This window comes from Mus pahari, chromosome 23 (assembly GCF_900095145.1).
Source record: "Mus pahari chromosome 23, PAHARI_EIJ_v1.1, whole genome shotgun sequence".
NCBI lineage: Eukaryota > Metazoa > Chordata > Mammalia > Rodentia > Muridae > Mus > Mus pahari.
Genome location: NC_034612.1, coordinates 33,312,202 through 33,330,282, shown reverse-complemented (window position 1 = coordinate 33,330,282; position 18,081 = coordinate 33,312,202). Strand labels below are relative to the sequence as shown.

The 18,081-nt window shown below is 48.2% G+C and overlaps 1 protein-coding gene across 3 annotated transcripts; it reads left to right on the top strand.

Annotated features, from left to right (window-relative positions):
- The first annotated feature begins 8,710 nt into the window (after window positions 1-8,710).
- Window positions 8,711-16,867, top strand: LOC110313075 (speedy protein E4A). 3 transcript variants are annotated; one of them, XM_021187108.1, is made up of 6 exons: window positions 8,874-8,976; window positions 10,340-10,558; window positions 13,456-13,514; window positions 14,053-14,138; window positions 16,383-16,551; window positions 16,766-16,825. In XM_021187108.1, the coding sequence occupies exons 1-6, from the start codon at window positions 8,874-8,876 to the stop codon at window positions 16,823-16,825; spliced, it is 696 nt and encodes a 231-aa protein (XP_021042767.1). The 3 variants fall into 3 exon arrangements, with proteins under 3 accessions (XP_021042768.1, XP_021042767.1, XP_021042766.1); XM_021187107.1 differs by lacking the exon at window positions 8,874-8,976 and adding an exon at window positions 9,706-9,919; XM_021187109.1 differs by lacking the exon at window positions 16,383-16,551 and having other exon boundaries at window positions 8,711-8,976; window positions 16,766-16,867.
- Window positions 16,868-18,081: the final 1,214 nt, after the last annotated feature.

Here is an 18,081-nt window from a genome sequence, read left to right as displayed (position 1 = left end):
CAAACAGAAGTGCGCACGCGCAGCAGCGCCTCGCCGCTGGGCTGGTCCCTGTGGTCTTCCCCTCATCTTTGGAGGGGGCCGGGGGTGCTCCCAGAAGTCTTACGTTTTCAGGGATAGTCGTATAAGTCTCCTCCGCGATTCAGCAGCTTGTGGGTGCGGAGCTGAGAGCAACAGAAACTGGAGCCCAGCAGTCACCATAGTGATTTTCCTAACTTTGAACCTCCAGGAATGGCCTGAGGGGTTATCCAGATCTCTCCCTGCCTGGTGCTTTTAGATAAAAGGCAGATTCTAACAGATGAAAGATAAAAACAAAACAAAACCAAAAAAAAACCAAAAAAACCAAAAAACAAACAAACAAACAAAAAAAAACACTATCACGCTCTGTTTAACTGAAAGTGCTAGAAGTTTCCATCAAACACTAAGTATGAGAAGTGTCTACCACTTCTTTTAAAAGAAGGAAAACAAAAACAGTGGTTTTGCCGGATCACACAACAAATGCATAAAAATTCTAAAAGCAACCAGAAGGTACACATAGAAAGGGAGGAAAAAAGTGTTTGTCTCCAACTCGATGTTTGCAGTTGGGCGACAATGCTCAAACGTGGAACCCTATGGTCAGTCCCTCTCAGATTTCACCTCCCCTCCTGAATAATGCAAAAGTGTTCTTGTCCTATCGGCTTCCAAAGTTGATGAAGACAAGAGCTGCAGATGCAAAAAAAGGAAGGAAGAGAAAACACAAATGATGGGATTCTAGATCACACATCTGATGCACAGAAACTAAAAACAGAACCAGAAAGAACTCACAGGAAGAAGAAAACAGCTCTCTGTAAAGTGACTTCTGAAACATTTGGGGCCAGGCGACAATGACAATTTTCAAAGATGGTACAATATAATGAACATTCCATTGACTTCTTACAGAAATAATGCAACAGTGTTCTTGGTCTAATTCTTCATAAAGACGCTGGCGTCAAAATTAATAACCAAGTCTACCAAAACATAAAGTTCTCTGCGCCAATGCAGAGAGTAACATTTTCATCCCTGAAGAAGCAACAAGCACCTTGGAGCGCCAACCCTAGGTAAACTGTTGAGCAACCAGCCGGAGACAGAAACATCGCGAATCCCTCTCAGACGCTGCAGGGCTCACATGGTCTCAGGAGAAAGGGTGAACCCTCCTCCTCCTCCTCCTCCTCCTCCTCCTCCTCCTCCTCCTCCTCGGAAGGCCTGCACTGCCATGCCGCACCTTCTCCCAGGTCCTCACCACACCAGGTAACTGAGGTGCCCACCTGAGCTGGCTCCTATCTCCTGAACCAAAAGCTTCCCTTCCCCGTGGCAAGCAGGGAGTTACGTCTCTGAATGAGGGGCCTGGGCTAAACTGCCCAGGTGACAGGGAGATAGGAACGCTCTTCTCAAGGTTTACATTGCACACATGGGACTCGGGTCTTTCAGAAAAGGAATTCCTTGCTTGCAATGAGGACATTCAAACTCATATCATTTTTGTAATAAGAAAAGATTTCGGGATCGGAGACTGGAGAGATGGCTCAGGGGTTAAGAGCACTGACTGCTCTTCCAAAGGTCCTGAGTTCAATTCTCAGCAACCACATGGTGGCTCACAGCCATCTGTAAAGGGATCTGATGCCCTCTTCTGGTGTGTCTGAAGACAGCGACAATGTACTCATATAAATAAAAAATAAATTTAAAAAAAAAAAAAGGGAAAAAAAGAGAAAAGATTTCAGTTTGTACAAACATGGAACAAGGGTTACCACTCAGCAGGGTGAGATGCTTGTGCTCTGCCTGAGATGCAAATTGAGTAGCCAAGGAGGCACTCAACCAGTTGGGCCATCGGGAGTCCGAGAAGCTCCTGCAGTCAATCTTTATTTTCCCATTTCATCTTCTCCTCATAGCACAGCTTGCCTGCTGAACGGTGATAAGGATGGAAGGTAGGTGACGACTGACTGAGAGAAACCTTTTGTGGAGCCTAAGGTGGCAGCATGGGCAGAAATGGCTGCTTCCCTTGGAACACACTTCAACAGCAAGCATCTGTGAACCTCACGCAGCTTCCTCAGGGGGACTGGAGGACTGGAAGAGGCTGAGCTTCTAAGAAGACACTCTGGCTGCCCTCAGGGCAGTTCACCAGATGGATGGGCTAATGGCTTTCTGCCTAGCACACCTAGGAAGAGATTAGCAGCTACAGGTATGGAAGCGAATAATTAGCTTCCTTAAAGGAAAAAGAAACATTAATATGGGTGCTTATAATAAAGTTTTATTATTAACATTAATAGTCATTCAATACTATTTAATAGTGTTCTATATTAAACTAAATACCCCTGAGAGAGAGCTGGTCATTCCATCTGCTCCAAAAGAATATATGTGTGTGTGTCTGCATGTATGTGTGTCTGTGTGTATGGTGTGTGTCTACATGTATGTACATGTCTGTAAGTATGTGTGTGTCACAGTGTGTGTGTGTTTACCTACGGTCTTGCACATGTTTGGCTTTTTTGTTTGTTTGTTTGGTTGGTTGGTTGGTTGGATTTTCAAGACAGGGTTTCTCTATTTAGCCCTGGCTGTGTTTGAACTCACTCTGTAGACCAGGCTGACCTTGAACTCAGAAATCCGCCTGCCTCTGCCTCCCGAGTGCTGGGATTAAAGGCGTGCGCCACCACGCCCAGCCAGCCTTGCACATGCTATACAAGCACTTGGCCACTAAACTACATGTGGCCCTTTTCTGTTTCCTTTCTCTTTTGTGTTGGCTCACCAAGCTGGCTTGAACCCACGCTGGAGCCCAGGCTGGCCTTGAACCTGCAATTCTGAGTAGCTGTGATGACAGTCCTGCCCTGTCATTCCCAACTTTCTAAGGCATTTTAGCAAACAATTAATAAGGATTAGGGCTGGAGAGGTGGCTCAGCAGAACAAGTACTGTCTTCCTGGTGCTCAGAGAACCCGAGTTCAGCTCCCAGCACCAATGTGTGTCAGATTACAACACCTGTAACTCCAGCTCCGAGTGTTTGGTGCCTGTGGTCTCCAAACATACACACACATGCACTCCTCCCCCACCACACATGAGAACACACACACACACCTGTGCACACACATGCACATACACACACACTCACACATGTACACACATGTATGCACATACACACTCACATGCATGTGCACGTACACACACACAGACACTGGCTGTTGGCTCCTCCCTCTAAGCCTTGTGTTCCGCCTCTTGCAGACAGGTTGGGAGTTTCTTCCTGAAGCCCTGGATCTGGACAGCGTCCTCGAACCGCCCACCGTCACCTGGACCGCCCACCATCGGACACCTGCCCGCCACTGCCAGGACTGCCCATCATCGTGAGAGCGCCGTGGCAACTTCTAAGGACTCAGGGGAATGCTGGGAACCCTTCTTTGTATTTAAGCCAGTCCTGACAATAAAGATAAGGGCTTTGATCAGACACTTTGCCAAGGCCCCATATTTTCCTTTGCAGCCCTGTTCCTTCACAGGAGTTCTCATCCTCCAGTTCGGATCCACAGTGGGTTCTACAGGCAGGAGTGCGAACCCACACCAAGGTGTTCTGCCCATGCAGACAAGGCGCCGGTCTGCGTGCAGGCAGGAACACCACAACTGGCTATATGTATTTTTCAATCTTCATAAATTGTCACAGAGGGTCAGCTAGATGCCATGTAAGCCTGAGAACTGGACTTCAGTTCCCAGAAGCCACAATGGAAGGAAAAAACTCACTCCCCAGAGCTGTCCTCTGACCTCCCATGTGTGCTGTGTACACACTCATAAAACAAACAACAACAATAAATCAATTTAAAATATAAAACTACCATGGAAACCAATATAAACACATTTCAAAGCCATATGGTCTTAAAGACGGGGAAAACAAAAATCTCCCGTACTCCAGCAGATTTTCCTCAATGAGAGTTTGTGTGTGAGAAACAAGAACTTAAGAAATCTTTCTGGGGGGCTGGAGAGATGTCTCAGTGTTTAAGAGCACTGACTGCTCTTCCGAAGGTCCTGAGTTCAAATTCCAGCAACCACATGGTGGCTCACAACCATCTGTAATGAGATCTGAGGACCTCTTCTGGAGTGTCTGAAGACAGATACAGTGTACTTACATATAATAATAAATAAATCTTTGGGCTGGAGTGAACTGGGCCCAAACAAGCAGAGGTCCTGAGTTCAATCCCCAGCAACCACATGATGGCTCACAACCATCTGTACAGCTACAGTGTACTCATATACATAAAATAAATGAATAAATCTTTTTTTTGGGGGTGGGGTTGGTTATTTTGAGACAGGATTTCTCTGTGTAGCCCTGGCTGTCCTGGAACTCACTCTGTAGACCAGGCTGGCCTCGAACTCAGAAATCTGCCTGCCTCTGCCTCCCAAGTGCTGGGATTAAAGGCGTGTGCCACCNCTGCCCAGCTTAAATCTTTTTTTTTTTTTTTAAAGAAATCTTTCTGTAATTACCCTTCCTATCCATCATGGCTCTAGGCCATAGTCAGGTAACATTTGCTGTCAACCTCTGCAGTTCAGCATCTGTCGGTGGCCACTCCTTACTTGGGTAGTAAATTGTTGGATCTAAATTCTCAACTTGACTGGATTTAAAGCCACCTAAAAGACTGCCCTAGTTTCTTTTCACGTGACTTAGATAAAAAAAAAAAAAGCCACTTATGGGAAAGAAGACTTCTTCGACTCACCATTCGAAGTGGTTCATGACACAGGGGAAGCCAAACAGGAAGGAGCTTGAAGCAGCTGGTCACATTACATCTACAAACCAGGAGGCAGACAGTGATGAGGGGTGACAATGCTTAACTTTGCTCTCTCTGTCTATACAGTCCAGGATCCCAACCCAGGGAAACAGTGCCCTGCATTTGAGTGAATCTTCCTAACTCAGCAAACCTTATCAAGATAGCTCTGTGGCTGGAGAGATGGTTCAGTGGTTAAGAGCCCTGTCTGCTCTTCCACAGGTTCTGAGTTCAATTCCTGCACCCACATGGTGGTTCACAACCACCTGCAATGAGATCTGACACCTTCTTCTGGTGTCTGAAGCCACCGACAGTGTACTCACATACATAAAATAGATAATTTTTTTTTTAAATAACTCTGCACAGGCTTGCCAGGAGATCATCCCTACATGGATAATCCCTCACAGGTCTGCCTTGTAGGTGTGTCTTCTAGGTGATTCTAGATTCTGTCAAGTTGGCAATTAGCACTGACCACCACAGCTACACACCGGTAAGTATGTCTTCCAGGGAGTTTCCTGAGAGGTTTTCCTGAGGCAGGAAGATCCACCTTGAAATTGGTAGCGCCTTCTCATGGACTTGGGGTCTTGGCGATGTGACCCCCTCACACTATTTCCACCGCCCCTTTGCCATGACAGACTATAGCTCGCCAACTGTGAACTCAAATAAACCCATGCTTTCTGAAGTTGCATAGGTCAAATATTTTGTCCCAACAGTGTCCTCTGATGGTGCAGTTTGGGGAGGTCCTGGGAATGTACAGCGTGGGCCCTGGGTGGGGGAAGTAGGTGCAGTGGGAGCAGGGGGATTTCCTGGGGCTGTGGTCCCTCTGTCTGCTGTGCAGTGAGCAGCTGCCCACACAGATGCCATCGTGATGATCTGCCTCACAAAAATCACAGAGCCACGCAGCAGAGGGAGCATGCGCTGAATCCTTTGAAATGTTGAGGTCAAACACAATGTTCCTGTTTCAGGTCCAGTGTCAAAGCAACTCACAGAGCAAACTGATGCCAGGAAGGTGGGGCCATTGCTGTGACAGAACTGACCTTGTGGTTTCCAAACCTGGCTTGAAAGAGAAATTTGAGAGTCCCGAACTGCCCAGTAAAGAAGTTGAAGGATGTTGTAAGCCCAGCTATGTGAGAGATCCTCGAGAGAGGTCTACTCAGTATAAACTGCACTCAGAAGCTTCAAGTGGGAATGAGACGTTTATTGGAAATTGCACAAGAGGCCATTTGTATTATGTTCTGCACAGAAACTTGTAAATATTTTTTTATTTTGGTTTGGATCTTTGTCTGGCTTGGAACTCACTATATAGACCAGACCCTCCTGCCTCTGCCTCCTCCCCTCCCCCCCCGTTTTATTTATTATATGTCTTCAGACACACCAGAAGAGGGCATCAGAACCCATTACAGATGGTTGTGAGCCACCATGTGGTTGCTGGGATTTGAACTCAGGAGCTTCAGAAGAACAGACAGTGCTCTTAGCCGCTGAGCCAACTCTCCAGCTCTCGCTCTAGCCCCACTCGCTCTAGCTGTCTTCAGACAGCCCAAAAGAGGGCATCATATCTCATTATGAGTGACTGTGAGCCACCATGTGATTGCTGGGATTTGAACTCGGGACCTTCGGGAGAGGAGTCAGTGCTCTTAACCGCTGAGCCGTCTCTCCAGCCCCTACCTCTGCCTCTTTAGAGCTAGAGTCATAGACATGAGCCACCATGCCCAGTTTCTCTGAGGCTCTGGAGCTCTGATAGTCAAAGTTGCCACCACTCTAGAATTATCTTAAATTAACTGGTGTCAGATAACTCATCTTAACTGTGGGCGGGTCTATTCCCTAGACAGGGGACACTAGGCTGGAGAAAGGGGGCTAAACACCATCATGTGCCATCCACTCTCTGCTTCCTGACTGTGGATGCAGTGTGACCAGATACTTACTTCAAGCTGTTGGAGCTGGAACCCGCTGCCACGATGGACCATACCCTGAGCCAAGTCAGAATTATCCTTTCTTCCTTAAGTTGCTTTCCTTGAAACATTGTTTTTAATCATAGCAGCAGACAAAGCAACAACAACAAACAAGCAAACAAGATAATAATGTATTAACTAATGCTGTAAAGGAATTTTAAGGACAGCATAGTATTTAGACTGTGGCATGGTTACCATAGACGGCTTTTAGTCAGGTTTAAAAGTTAAACATTAGGAGTAAAAGCAGAGCAGAAAGACTTGGGAAAATGTTTGTAGGTGAGAAGCAGTTCTGTAGCTGGGGACATCCCCCCCCCGCCCCCAGCAGCTGCCACTGCTCTCCATGTCCTGTTCTTAAGTTCTCAGTGGGCAGCAGAAGCAGGAATGTCGCAACTGTGACCACACCTCCAAATGTCAACGGACGTTACCACAGCAGGCAGAGGATGTATGTTTGTAAGCCACTAGTAAAGACAGAGAAGGTGGCATCAACTGGACCCCTGGCTACTAGTTGCACCTTTCACTGTATGATGACTATACTTGATCTGTGACTGAGTGCCTGTGATGGTTTGTATATGCTTGGTCTAGGGAGTGGCACTATTAGAACATGTGGCTTTGTTGGAGGAAGCATGTCACTGTGGGGGTGGGCTTGGAGACCCTCCTCCTAGCTGCCTGAGGATGTTCAGACTGTTCCTGGCTTCCTTGGGATGAAGATGTAGAATTCTCAGCTCCTCCTGCACCATGCCTGCCTGGATGCTGCTATGCTTCCACCTTGATGACAATGGACTGAACTTCTGAACCTGTAAGACAGCCTCAACTAAATGTTGTCCTTTATAAGACTTGCCTTGGTCATGGTGGCTGTTCACAGCAGTAAAATCCTAACTAAGACAGTGAATGCCCTTGGCACCTTGATTCTTTCTGGTCCTCTGTCCTATGCCCTATCTTGGGTTGCCTCCTTGGATACTTTAACGGTTAGATTTAATTGTCAACTTGATACAATCTAGGATCAGTTGGGAAAGGAGGAGATTTTACTTTGGACATGTCTGTCGGGGAACATCTCAATTACATTGATTGATGTGGGAAGAACCAGCCCACTATGGGTGGTACCATTCCCTGGGAAAGGGATTCAGAACGGTTTAAAAACAAAGGAGCCAAGCTGAGCACAAATAATGTGTGAGCATATGTGTTTTTGTGTCTCTCAGCAGATGTGATGTGCCTGGCTTGCCTGGCACTGCCTTGACTTCACAATGATGGGCAGTAACCTGGATTTAGCAGCTGAAGTAAGCCCCTTTCTTCACTTAGTTGCTTTTTAATCAGAATATGTAATCACAGAATAGAAATAGGAATAGGAGAGGCACTGAACATCAGTTCTTCCACTAAAGGATGCCACCCTTCTGCCCAGGATCACCCCCTCCTCCATGGCTAGAAACACTCCATCTGCCAGTGAGCCTCAGGACTGGCCTCTTCCCCAAAGATCTAAATCCAGAGATTGTTACTGTATACATATTCCCTCTCTTTGTAAACTCGATCAGCCGAATCCCGAGGCTCCATTGTGAGCACAGGGTTAAAGAGCACCATGCACCACAGGACAGACAGAAACTTTAGAGGAGCAGGCCCAGCGAGGCATGGGAACGTCAAGGCCAGGCTCAACTTTCCTCGAGGTCCTCGTGTTCATATGAACACTCCAACTGTGGGTAGCACTCGTCAGTCAGGAGCATGGTTCAAAGGTGCCATCAGAGAAGAACTTCTGGCCTGATACCACCCTACCATGTCAGATCTCCATCACGTCCCTCACAAGCCCCTCACAAGCCCCTCACACACCCGACCCTGCTCTGTTCGTCTCCAGAGTTCTTGCTTTCTTTGGAACCCCCCATAGCATTTTCCAACTCTAGATTTCTAAACCTGCACTTCATCCTCGGAACGCATCAACTCATCAGTTGACATGTTGTCTTTCAAACTGGTTGCCAGGTTGGAAGGCTGATGACCTCACGGGCTTCCGCCCCTTCTGATTGGAAGAGCCAAACTCTGTGCAGCTAGGAAGCAGGGTGGACAAACACCTTCTCAGGGCTCTCCTCCTCAACCGACTTCTTCCTAGACTATAGGAAGAACCAGCAGTGGATTCAGCCAGAGTCCAGGAGGAAGGCAGGGGTGACACGGGTCTAGGATTCATAGAAAGGAGAGAAGAGAGCTATGGATGCCAGTCAAATTTCCTCACAGTGTGAGGAACAGTGTCCCCAGCTGAGCACCACGATGGCCTCACCGGTGATGGATGATGATATCCCAGGATCATCAGGTGACGTTACCAGGGTGAGAAGAGATGTGAGTGGGTGGCAGGAAGGAAGAAGGCCATAGGAGTATGGATGCCAGGGCCCTGGATGCCAGGAGGAGGAGAGGGCAGGCAGGTGGCATGTGGATGTCACATAGATTGAAAACCTATAGAGCAAGGAAGGGGGATGAAAGATTATAAAAAGAAGTTTTCCTCAGGAGACAGATTTCTGAGTTTGAGGCCAGTCTGGTCTATAGAGCAAGCTCCAGGACAAACAGAGATATACAGAGAAACCCTGTCTTAAACAAAACAAAACACAAAGAAAAAGTATGTTTAATTAAGTATCTAAAAAGGAAAAAAAGTCTTAACCAGATGGAGAAATGATGTATAATGGGGGAAGAGACTGAGGTTGCAAATGGGGGTAAACATACGAAAGGAGAATCTACCACGTTTCAGGGATCTGTGAAGAGAACACAGCCCTTAGTATATACATTGCATAGAGGACAAACAAGGGGATTGGTCTTGGAAAAGGGATGAGTGTAAGAGACAGGCTGATCCCGAATCCCCAGAACAAGCAGAAACATCAGACTGTCAGTTACACATGTTTTATTTCAAACTGTTTGCCAGATTGGAAGCCCAATGACATCATAGGCATCCGCTCCTCCTGATTGGAGGAGAAACACTCCATGGTGGCAGGAAGCTCGGTGGACAACAGTATCTTCTTGGAGTTTTCCTCCACTCCTGACTTCTCCCTAGATGGGGGAAGGGACTCCAGGAGTGGATACAGCCAGAGTCCTGGAGGAGGGCGGGATAGATCAGAGCCTGGGATTTGTGGAAGGGGGAATACAGGTTGGGAGAATCGTGACTGCTGGCCAACTGTCATTGTGTTCTGAGGAACAGAGCTCTCAGCCTGGCATCACCGGGCCCTCACCTGGGGTGGTGGTGGATAGGGAGAGCTCAGGACTGGCAGGTGAGGGGACAGATCGAGAAGAGATGGGAGAGGGAGACAGTAGGGAGGAGGATACAGAAGGAAGGAAGGGGGCCTAGGACGGAGGCAGGGAGGACAGGATGGTAGACTCACGTGTCACACGGACTAAGACTCTGTAGAACGGGAAAAGAGGTTAGGCACTAAGAGACAAAAACAGGACAGAGAAGAGGAGACCCAAAAAGAGACTTCCTTTTTATGGGACAGTATCTCTCTAATGAGGAAGAATCTTGAAGGACATGGAGGGGGGACAGTGAGGGAGTAGGTGGATATCCGCCCAGGGGGAACTGCACAGTGTTTTGGGGAAGGCAGCCCCTGAAGAGGTTCAGGGTGTTTGGAGTACTGTGGGCAGGGTGGAGGTCATCAAAGCCTGAGCTTCGCACTGGGCGGGCTTTCTTCACATAGAACCAAGGGTGGAAGCCACCCCCCAACCTCCATCCAGCAGTCCAAAGAGGAAGAGGGACGAATCATCAGATTCTGAGGATGACCTGGCAGAGCTACTGGAACCTGATCCCCAGCCGGTGTGGTCAGTGGAGACGCTGTGCGGCCTCAGGATGAGGCTGAAGAGGCACCGTGTGTCTACAGTGCGGCCTGAACACCACAAGGTCTTCACCAAGCTGCTCGGTAAGAGACACCCGCACAGCTCCTTGAGCAAAAGAGGGACCTTCTAGTCAACACTCTTCCCTGTGGGAAAGCTGCCCTCACAGCCCCACACTTGGTCAGCTTGGGTGACTTATGTTTAATCGACTCTCAGGGTCACACATGCACCAGGGACTTAACTAGAGTTGGCAAAAGGGGATGAGAAGGTTGATGCCCACCAGGCCTGTAACTTTGCTCTTTTTAACTTTGCTGGGTTGAGGTGTCTTCACCCACACACCAACACAGTCATGTTCCAACCCTCATATGGCATCAGATGCGACTGTCAACATAAGTGCTTCTGGCCTATGGAGTGGTGCATTTGGTACAATGAGGGGATATCATAGTCAATTGAAGCATCTTGGTCCTGGGATGCAGGTGTAGCTTGGTTGCAGAGTCTTGCTTAGCACATTCACGATGCTGGGTTGATGTCTGAGCCATGTTCACAGTAACTATACCTGAACTGTCATATGATCTGCATGCCTCTGATACTCTAAACTTTGCTCAGTGCCTCCTCTTTGGAGTCTCAGATGAGACCATTGTCCCTTCCTCTTCTGTTATTCTCCTACAACTAACTGTAGGCTCCCCACTAGTTTCCTTTGTTATAAACAAAGGAAAATAACAAAATGCAACTCAAGGAGAAAGAGATTTGGTTTATGCTTCCATGTCAAAATCCATCACTGAGGGCTGGAGAGATGGCTCAGTGGTTAAGAGCACTGACTGCTCTTCCAGAGGACCTGAGTTCAATTTCCAGCAACCACATGATGGCTCACAATCATCTGTAATGGGATCTGATGCCCTCTTCTGGTGTGTCTGAAGACAGCTACAATGTATTCATATACATAAAATAAATAAATAAATCTTTAAAAAAAAAATCCATCACTGAGGTGAGCTGGACTTCAAACAGGAACTGAAGCAGACACCTTAGAAGAATGTTGCTTATTGGCTTGTTCCTGGCTTCTGTCCAGCTAGCAAGACCACCTACTCAAAGAAGGTACCACCCATAGTGGGCAGTGGCCCACTATGTAAATTAGCAATCATAAAATTTCTCCAAAACATAGCCACAGGTCAACCTGATTGAGGGAATATCCAAACTGAGACTCCCCAGGTAATTCTGGACTGTGTTAAGATGAAAGCAAAAGCTAATTAGAAGACTTCTCCTGTCAACATGATACATAAACATATCACCTTAAGGCATAACCTTTCGTTTCCTCTTTGTCCCCAACATCTTATGGTAATATAATATAAAGAGTGTACAAAGCCTGGCGTAGTGGCGCAATGCCTTTAATCCCAGCACTCCGGAGACAGAGGCAGGCAGATTTCTGAGTTCGAGGCCAGCCTGGTCTACAAAGTGAGTTCCAGGACAGCTACGACTATACAGAGAAACCCTGTCTCAAAAAACAGAAACAAAAAAGAGTGTACAACTTTAAAAGACTCACAGTTTTGGAAAAAATTCTAATTCTTTAAAATGACTTGGAAACAGCCAAAGTCGTTTAACTATGGGAATCTGGGATCACTCATAATCTTATTGCTCTAAAGAGCTTGAGCAGGTCCTACCCCTTCAACTCCATCCCCTGCATCACACACAGCTTGTCTCATAGACTTAGTAGGCCCACACCTGTTACAGACTTTATTGGCCATCACCCGGTCCTAGCATCTCCAGTGTCCTGGGGCTCCCTACTGCAACTGGGTCTGAAACTTCACCAGTGACCACTCCTGGTCACTTGTCAGTACTCTGGCCCTGCTACAGGGTGCCAGACTCAGCATCTCCCCGCAAGCCCTTCAGTCCTGCAGCTTCTGTAGTCTCAAAACCAGTACCACCTGGGATAGTCTTTCTTTTTTTCTTCTCTCATACAATACATCCTCATCTCAGTTTCCCCTCCTTCCACTCCTCAGGTACCCACCCCCCACATCCCCTCTCCCCAGACCCACTCCTCTTATTTCCCTTCAGAAAGTAGAAGGTCCACCAGGGACATCATCTGAACTAGGCGTAACAAGTTACAATGTTACACACACACACACACACACACACACACACACACACACACACACTCCAACCTTGTCCTAGGACAGGGCAACCCAGTAGGAGGAAAAGGGTCCAAAATGCAGGCAAAAGAGTCAGAGACAAAAACACCAGGCTACCAGCCATAACATATCTGCAGAAGACCTAGGAGAGACCCATGGTTGCCGCTTTAGTCTCTTGACCACCCATGAGCCATGATTAGTTCATTCAGTGGGCCTTGTTCTCCCGGCGCTCTGGCCCTTCCACCACATGGGGGAATTCCCTCTGTTACCAGCTTATGATACAGCCTCTCTTCTCCTGGGCCATGGCTTCTGTGTCCCTGCCTAGGAACATGCCTCCCACAAGATTACAACACAGTGATGTTGATCTTTTATTAATCAAAGCCAATTCTCCAGACCCAGATAACCAGAAACCAGAGATTCTTAAAAAAAAAAAAAAAAAAAAAAAAAAAAAACTTTCACGTGAAGAAAGAGCCTAGAGTTTCACAAGCCAGGCCTCCAAGGTCTGCACTTCTCTCAGTATCCCTGTTAGACAAGCTCCTGCAAATGAGCCCATTGAGCACTGAACACTAAATGGCTTTTCCAGCCCCAAATTCCAAATCCTTGCCTTAAACAACCTGGCAAGCCCACCTCAGCAACAACATTACTTCTGACATTAACCAAGGGTACCTACAGAAACATAAATGATAGAATAACACACACACACACACACACACACACACACACACACACACGCACACGCACACGCACACACACGCACGCATGGCACACAGCACATGGCACACAGACATGGCATTTGTTAGACTGGCTCCAGCTCCCAGCCTGCCCCTGTTCACACTATAACAAGTGTGCTTCCTTCATAGAGGATCCCGTGGTGAAAAAATTCCTGACCTGGGACAAGATGCTGAGGGTGTCAGACAAGGTGAGGAGTCCTACTCTGAGCTGACCTCCTGCTCCTATCCTGAGATGGCCTCCTGCTCCTGTCCTGCCTGGGGCGGGACCCCGCTGACCCACACTCCTCTGCCCCTCAGTGGTTTCATCTGAAGCCACATGGTCCTGGCCCCTGATCTCCTGCCAGTGTCTCTCTGCAAGAACTGGCAGCGTCTTACCAAGTGGACAGGGGGCTCCTGCCTCACTGGAATCCTTGAGATCTGAGCCCAAGACCACCATCTTACCTTGGGAATTGCTTCTTCTCTCCCCACAGCTCTCTGGGTGCTTTGCGCCAGCTGGACAAAGACCTCCATGTCCCTGCTGGCCTAAACTCTCCCTCAGAACTGACCCAGAGCCAGCCATGCTCACACCTGCTCGTGCCCTTCCACCCTCCCTTGCCCACATTGCAGGCACCCAAAACTCCAGGTTCCTCTCTGAACCTCTGGCCCATGTCAGCCACCCTTCCTCTGTCCCTACATTCCTTGCCTCCAGGGTGTGACCGCTCCTCTCTTGTCTCCTTTCTCCATCAGTACCTCTTGTCTATGGTCATAGCTTATTTCAGCCGCGCTGGGCTCTTCTCCTGGCAGTACAGGCCAATCCACTTTTTCCTGGCTCTGTGAGTATTTTTTGTCTCCTCCCATTGCTCACTGCCCTGGGTGTTGGGTTACAAAATGTGGGTCTCTCACCTATCCTTATAGCATAAATGCCCATAAACGGTTTTTACTAATGAAAACAACTAACTTATACCAGTGAGAAGTTTAACAAGGGCTGGGAAGATGGCCTAGTTGATAATGTTGTTTGCCAGACATACACAAAGACTGGGGTTCAGGTTTTTAGCCCACAGAACATGGGCTGGGTGTTACCCATTCCAGCGCTAGGAGTTCATGTAAAGGAAGATCGTTTGGGGTTCAGAGAAGCCCCCCTAGCCTAGCTGGTGAGACTGGGGTCCGAGTACAAGACTCTGTCTCGTGAGACAAAGCAGATTACTCCTGGGGACAAGCCAAGGCTGACTTCTGGCTGTGTTTAGGTGCTCAGTTGTGCAGCCCCCGCCATGCATCCATGTGTTCAAGAATGCATAAAACCAGGAAATGCACAGTTCTTTGTAGAGAATTAATCGTGTCCCCAAGCACTAAGGTAGCCCCTGTGTCCCTTCCTTGACTGTCTCCCTGAGTCTTTCTTCTGTCATAATTCTAGGTTGCAGCAAGTTGACAATTAAAGCTGGAGTTCCCAGTGTGAACTCAGCCATCTTCCTAGGGACTCTCCAACTGAATTCAACCACTACTGGCACCTCCTGGCTTCTTGGCTCCTGCCAGGGTTACACCCGCTGTCTAGGTGTTTCACACAGCGTGCCTAGGGACAGTCACCTCTCCTTAAACTTAGTATGTACTCTGAGATCTAACAGGGCAAGGTGGCGCCTCCGTTTAGCTGAGATACTCAGGAAGCTGAGACAGGAGGCTTCTTGAGCCAAAGATTTTAAGGGTACCATAGCAACATAACAGGGTACCTCAAACTAACAAAACCTCTTGTCTGCCCTGCTGGACCCGCCAGCTTATGCCTCCAGAAGAACTGTGTGGAGATTCTGTCAAGATAGGATGCTTGGGGAGTGGAGAGATGGCTCAGGGGCTAAGAGATCATAGGACTCTTGCAAAGGACTGGAAGGAAGTTCAGTTTTCAACATCCATAAAAGGCTGCTCACAAAACTGCAGGGGTCCAGCGCCCCTTATGGGCACCTGTACTCATATGCACATACAGCGAATTCTAAATAAGAGGCATATTTAAGAAACTGGAAAGCCAGCTCAGGAGTTAAGGAAGTACACAGTCCTTCTAGAAAAACACATTCCAGTTCAAGGGGGTCTGATGCCCTCTTCTTGCCTCCAAGGACACACANGCACACACACACACACACACACACACACACAGAGAGAGAGAGAGAGAGAGAGAGAGAGAGAGAGAGAGAGAGAGAGAGAGAGAGGAGAGAGAATATACATAAATATAAAAAAATATGAGATAGCTTTTAACCTCTGATTTCTTCCTTGTCCCCAGTCTCATTACAGTGGACACTCATTGGCATTCTAGGGACACCTCAATTTGGTTTTATTTGGGGGATGTTTCTGTCACAGTACTCAGTCAATGAAGTCGTCAGTATTGCAAATGGCGTATCTATTGCAAATGCTGCTATCTACCACATTCACTCCTTTATCTGCTTCTCCAGTGATTCGTTCAGCACATCTGAGGAGGCACATCCTTAGTGTTACAAAGTATAAGGGAACTCAGAGAGAGATCAGAAATGTCAGTTGAATATTAAAGAGAAAGTGAACAGGTGTCTTTGTTAGGGTGTCCTTGCTGTGAAGAGACACCGTGACCAAGATAACTCTCCCAAAGGAAAACACTTAACTGGGCCTGGCTTACAGGCTCAGAGGTTTAGTCCAGTATTATCATGGTTGGGAAACATGGTGTTATGCAGCCAGACATGGTGCTGGAGAGGTAGCTGAAGAGATAGACACACTGGACGTGGCTTGAGGATCTGAGACCTCAAGAACCAGCCCCCCAGGGACACACTTCCTCCATCAAGGCCACATCTCCTAATAGTGCCACTCTCTGGGGGCCATGTTCATTCAAACCACCACAGTAGGGAAGCCAAGCAGGGTCAGGCCGACTCTGGGGTGCTTATCCTGAGGCAGGATACAGTGTGAGCACTTAGCGCAAGTCCAGAGAAGGGAGAGGCTCGAGAGGTGAAGTCAGCTGACAGTGAGGACTTCAGAGGTAGCACTAGGCTCTGCCTATGGCCTCTCCTCACCTGCTTGGCGGCTGTGATCCTGTGCTAACATGGTTCCCCGGTCCTCCCTGATTACTTCCGCAGGTACCTGGCCAATGACATGGAGGAGGACAACCAGGCCCCTAAGCAAGATATTTTTTACTTCCTCTATGGGAAGAACTATGCCCAGCGCTCCATGTTCCACAAACTGCGCTTCCAGTTCATTAGGTCCATGGGCTGGAGGATCTGGGTGTCCCGAGAGGAATGTGAAGAGGTGTGTGTGTGTGTGTGTGTGTGTGTGTGTGTGTGTGTGTGTGTGTGTTGGGGGGTCGGGGGTAGCGTGGGCTGCGGTGGACAGGCTGGACAGACAGAGGAATGGGGTTGAAGGTGGGAGGCAGGATTGGGGAGTGGAAAAGGCTGAGGCTGAACAGGGAGAGGGCACAGGGTGGGGCCGCGCGTTGCTCAGGGAGCTGTTTTTCTCTCTCCAGATCCAGGCTTACAACCCAGACCTCTGGGTGTGGGCACGAGATCGCACCAACCTGACCTAGAACCCTAAGACTATGGAGGCCTGAGGTCATCGGCCTGAGGAAGGTGTGTTGCTGTTCTCTGAGGTGTAGACCCCTGTCTGTGGTCTAACTAGGAAACTCATTAAGGCCACGCTTAAACCACCCTCATCCCTCACTTACCTTCATCCTTTGAAACAGCCCAGCCATTAGCATTAGCATCGCTGTATTAACCCCATCACACACACACACACACACACACACACACACAGAGTATGGGTGAAGACAGGATCTTGGGGGAGATTGGCTATGTGATAGAGGCCACTCAGATGAGCTCAGAAGTGGGCACTGTTACAAGGACTGAGACGGAGCCAACATCTTTCCACCCCAATCAGGCCACCAGGCTAGTGTCGCCAGCCCCAGGGGCTACTTTCAGTCCGCAAGTAGACTTACAGATGTGAGCAGACGATGGGACAGATACTTGGTTCTCGTCCCATGATAACAGCCAAGCTGCACCTAAGGGATTACAGTGTCACTTCAGTGGTTAGGGTGAGCAACGCGGCAGAGGCTCATGGGGCAAGATGCTAACCCAGTAGTGATAATTACAGCATGGTTAGACGTTCAGGCTCTCAGCGACAGGTGAGGAGCAAGATGTGAACGTGGACCTCGGGTGACTGCCGTCAAGCAGGGTGCTGCTGAGCCTGACCTTAAGCAGATCGGGTGACTACGAGAGCCAAGGTTACCAAAGGTTGACAATCACAGCTGAACATGACACTTCCGGGTTCAGATCAAGGATCATGCTTAAAGGTGGTGGTTAAAACACTTGCTGCTCTTTCAGAGAATAGGACTTGATTCCAAGTACCTAGGGTGGGTGGCTCACAACAGCCTAAGAACCTTTTCCAGGTGATCTGAAGTTTTCTTCTGGCTTCTGCAGTCACTCCCCCATTCTCCCCCACACATTTTTTTTTTTAAAGGATCAAGTGTTAAGAGCCAGGGTTGTTCTGTGGTAGAGCCTCCAGTTAGCCCCAGCAACTGAGCCCAGCACCACAGAACAAATAGACAAAAGAAAGAAGGATTAGGATTGGTGAGATGTCTTGGCAGTTAAGAGCACTGACTGCTCTCCCAGAGGTCCTGAGTTCAAATCCCAGTAACCACATGGTGGCTCACAACCATCTAGAATGAGATCTGATGCCTGGAGTGAGTAGGGCTGGAGCAAGAAAAAAAGAAAAGAAAAGAAGGAAAGAAGGAAGGAAGGAAGGAAGGAAGGAAGGAAGGAAGGAAAGAAGGAAGGAAGGAAGGAA

What these genes read in the sequence shown, in the direction of transcription:
- LOC110313075 (XM_021187107.1), top strand. Translation starts at nt 9,706, where the DNA reads ATGGGGGAAGGGACTCCAGGAGTGGATACAGCCAGAGTCCTGGAGGAG. An exon ending in ATCCACTTTTTCCTGGCTCT is followed by an intron (nt 14,139 to 16,382) that starts GTGAGTATTTTT and finishes TTACTTCCGCAG; the next exon opens with GTACCTGGCCAATGACATGG. An exon ending in CCCGAGAGGAATGTGAAGAG is followed by an intron (nt 16,552 to 16,765) that starts GTGTGTGTGTGT and finishes TTCTCTCTCCAG; the next exon opens with ATCCAGGCTTACAACCCAGA.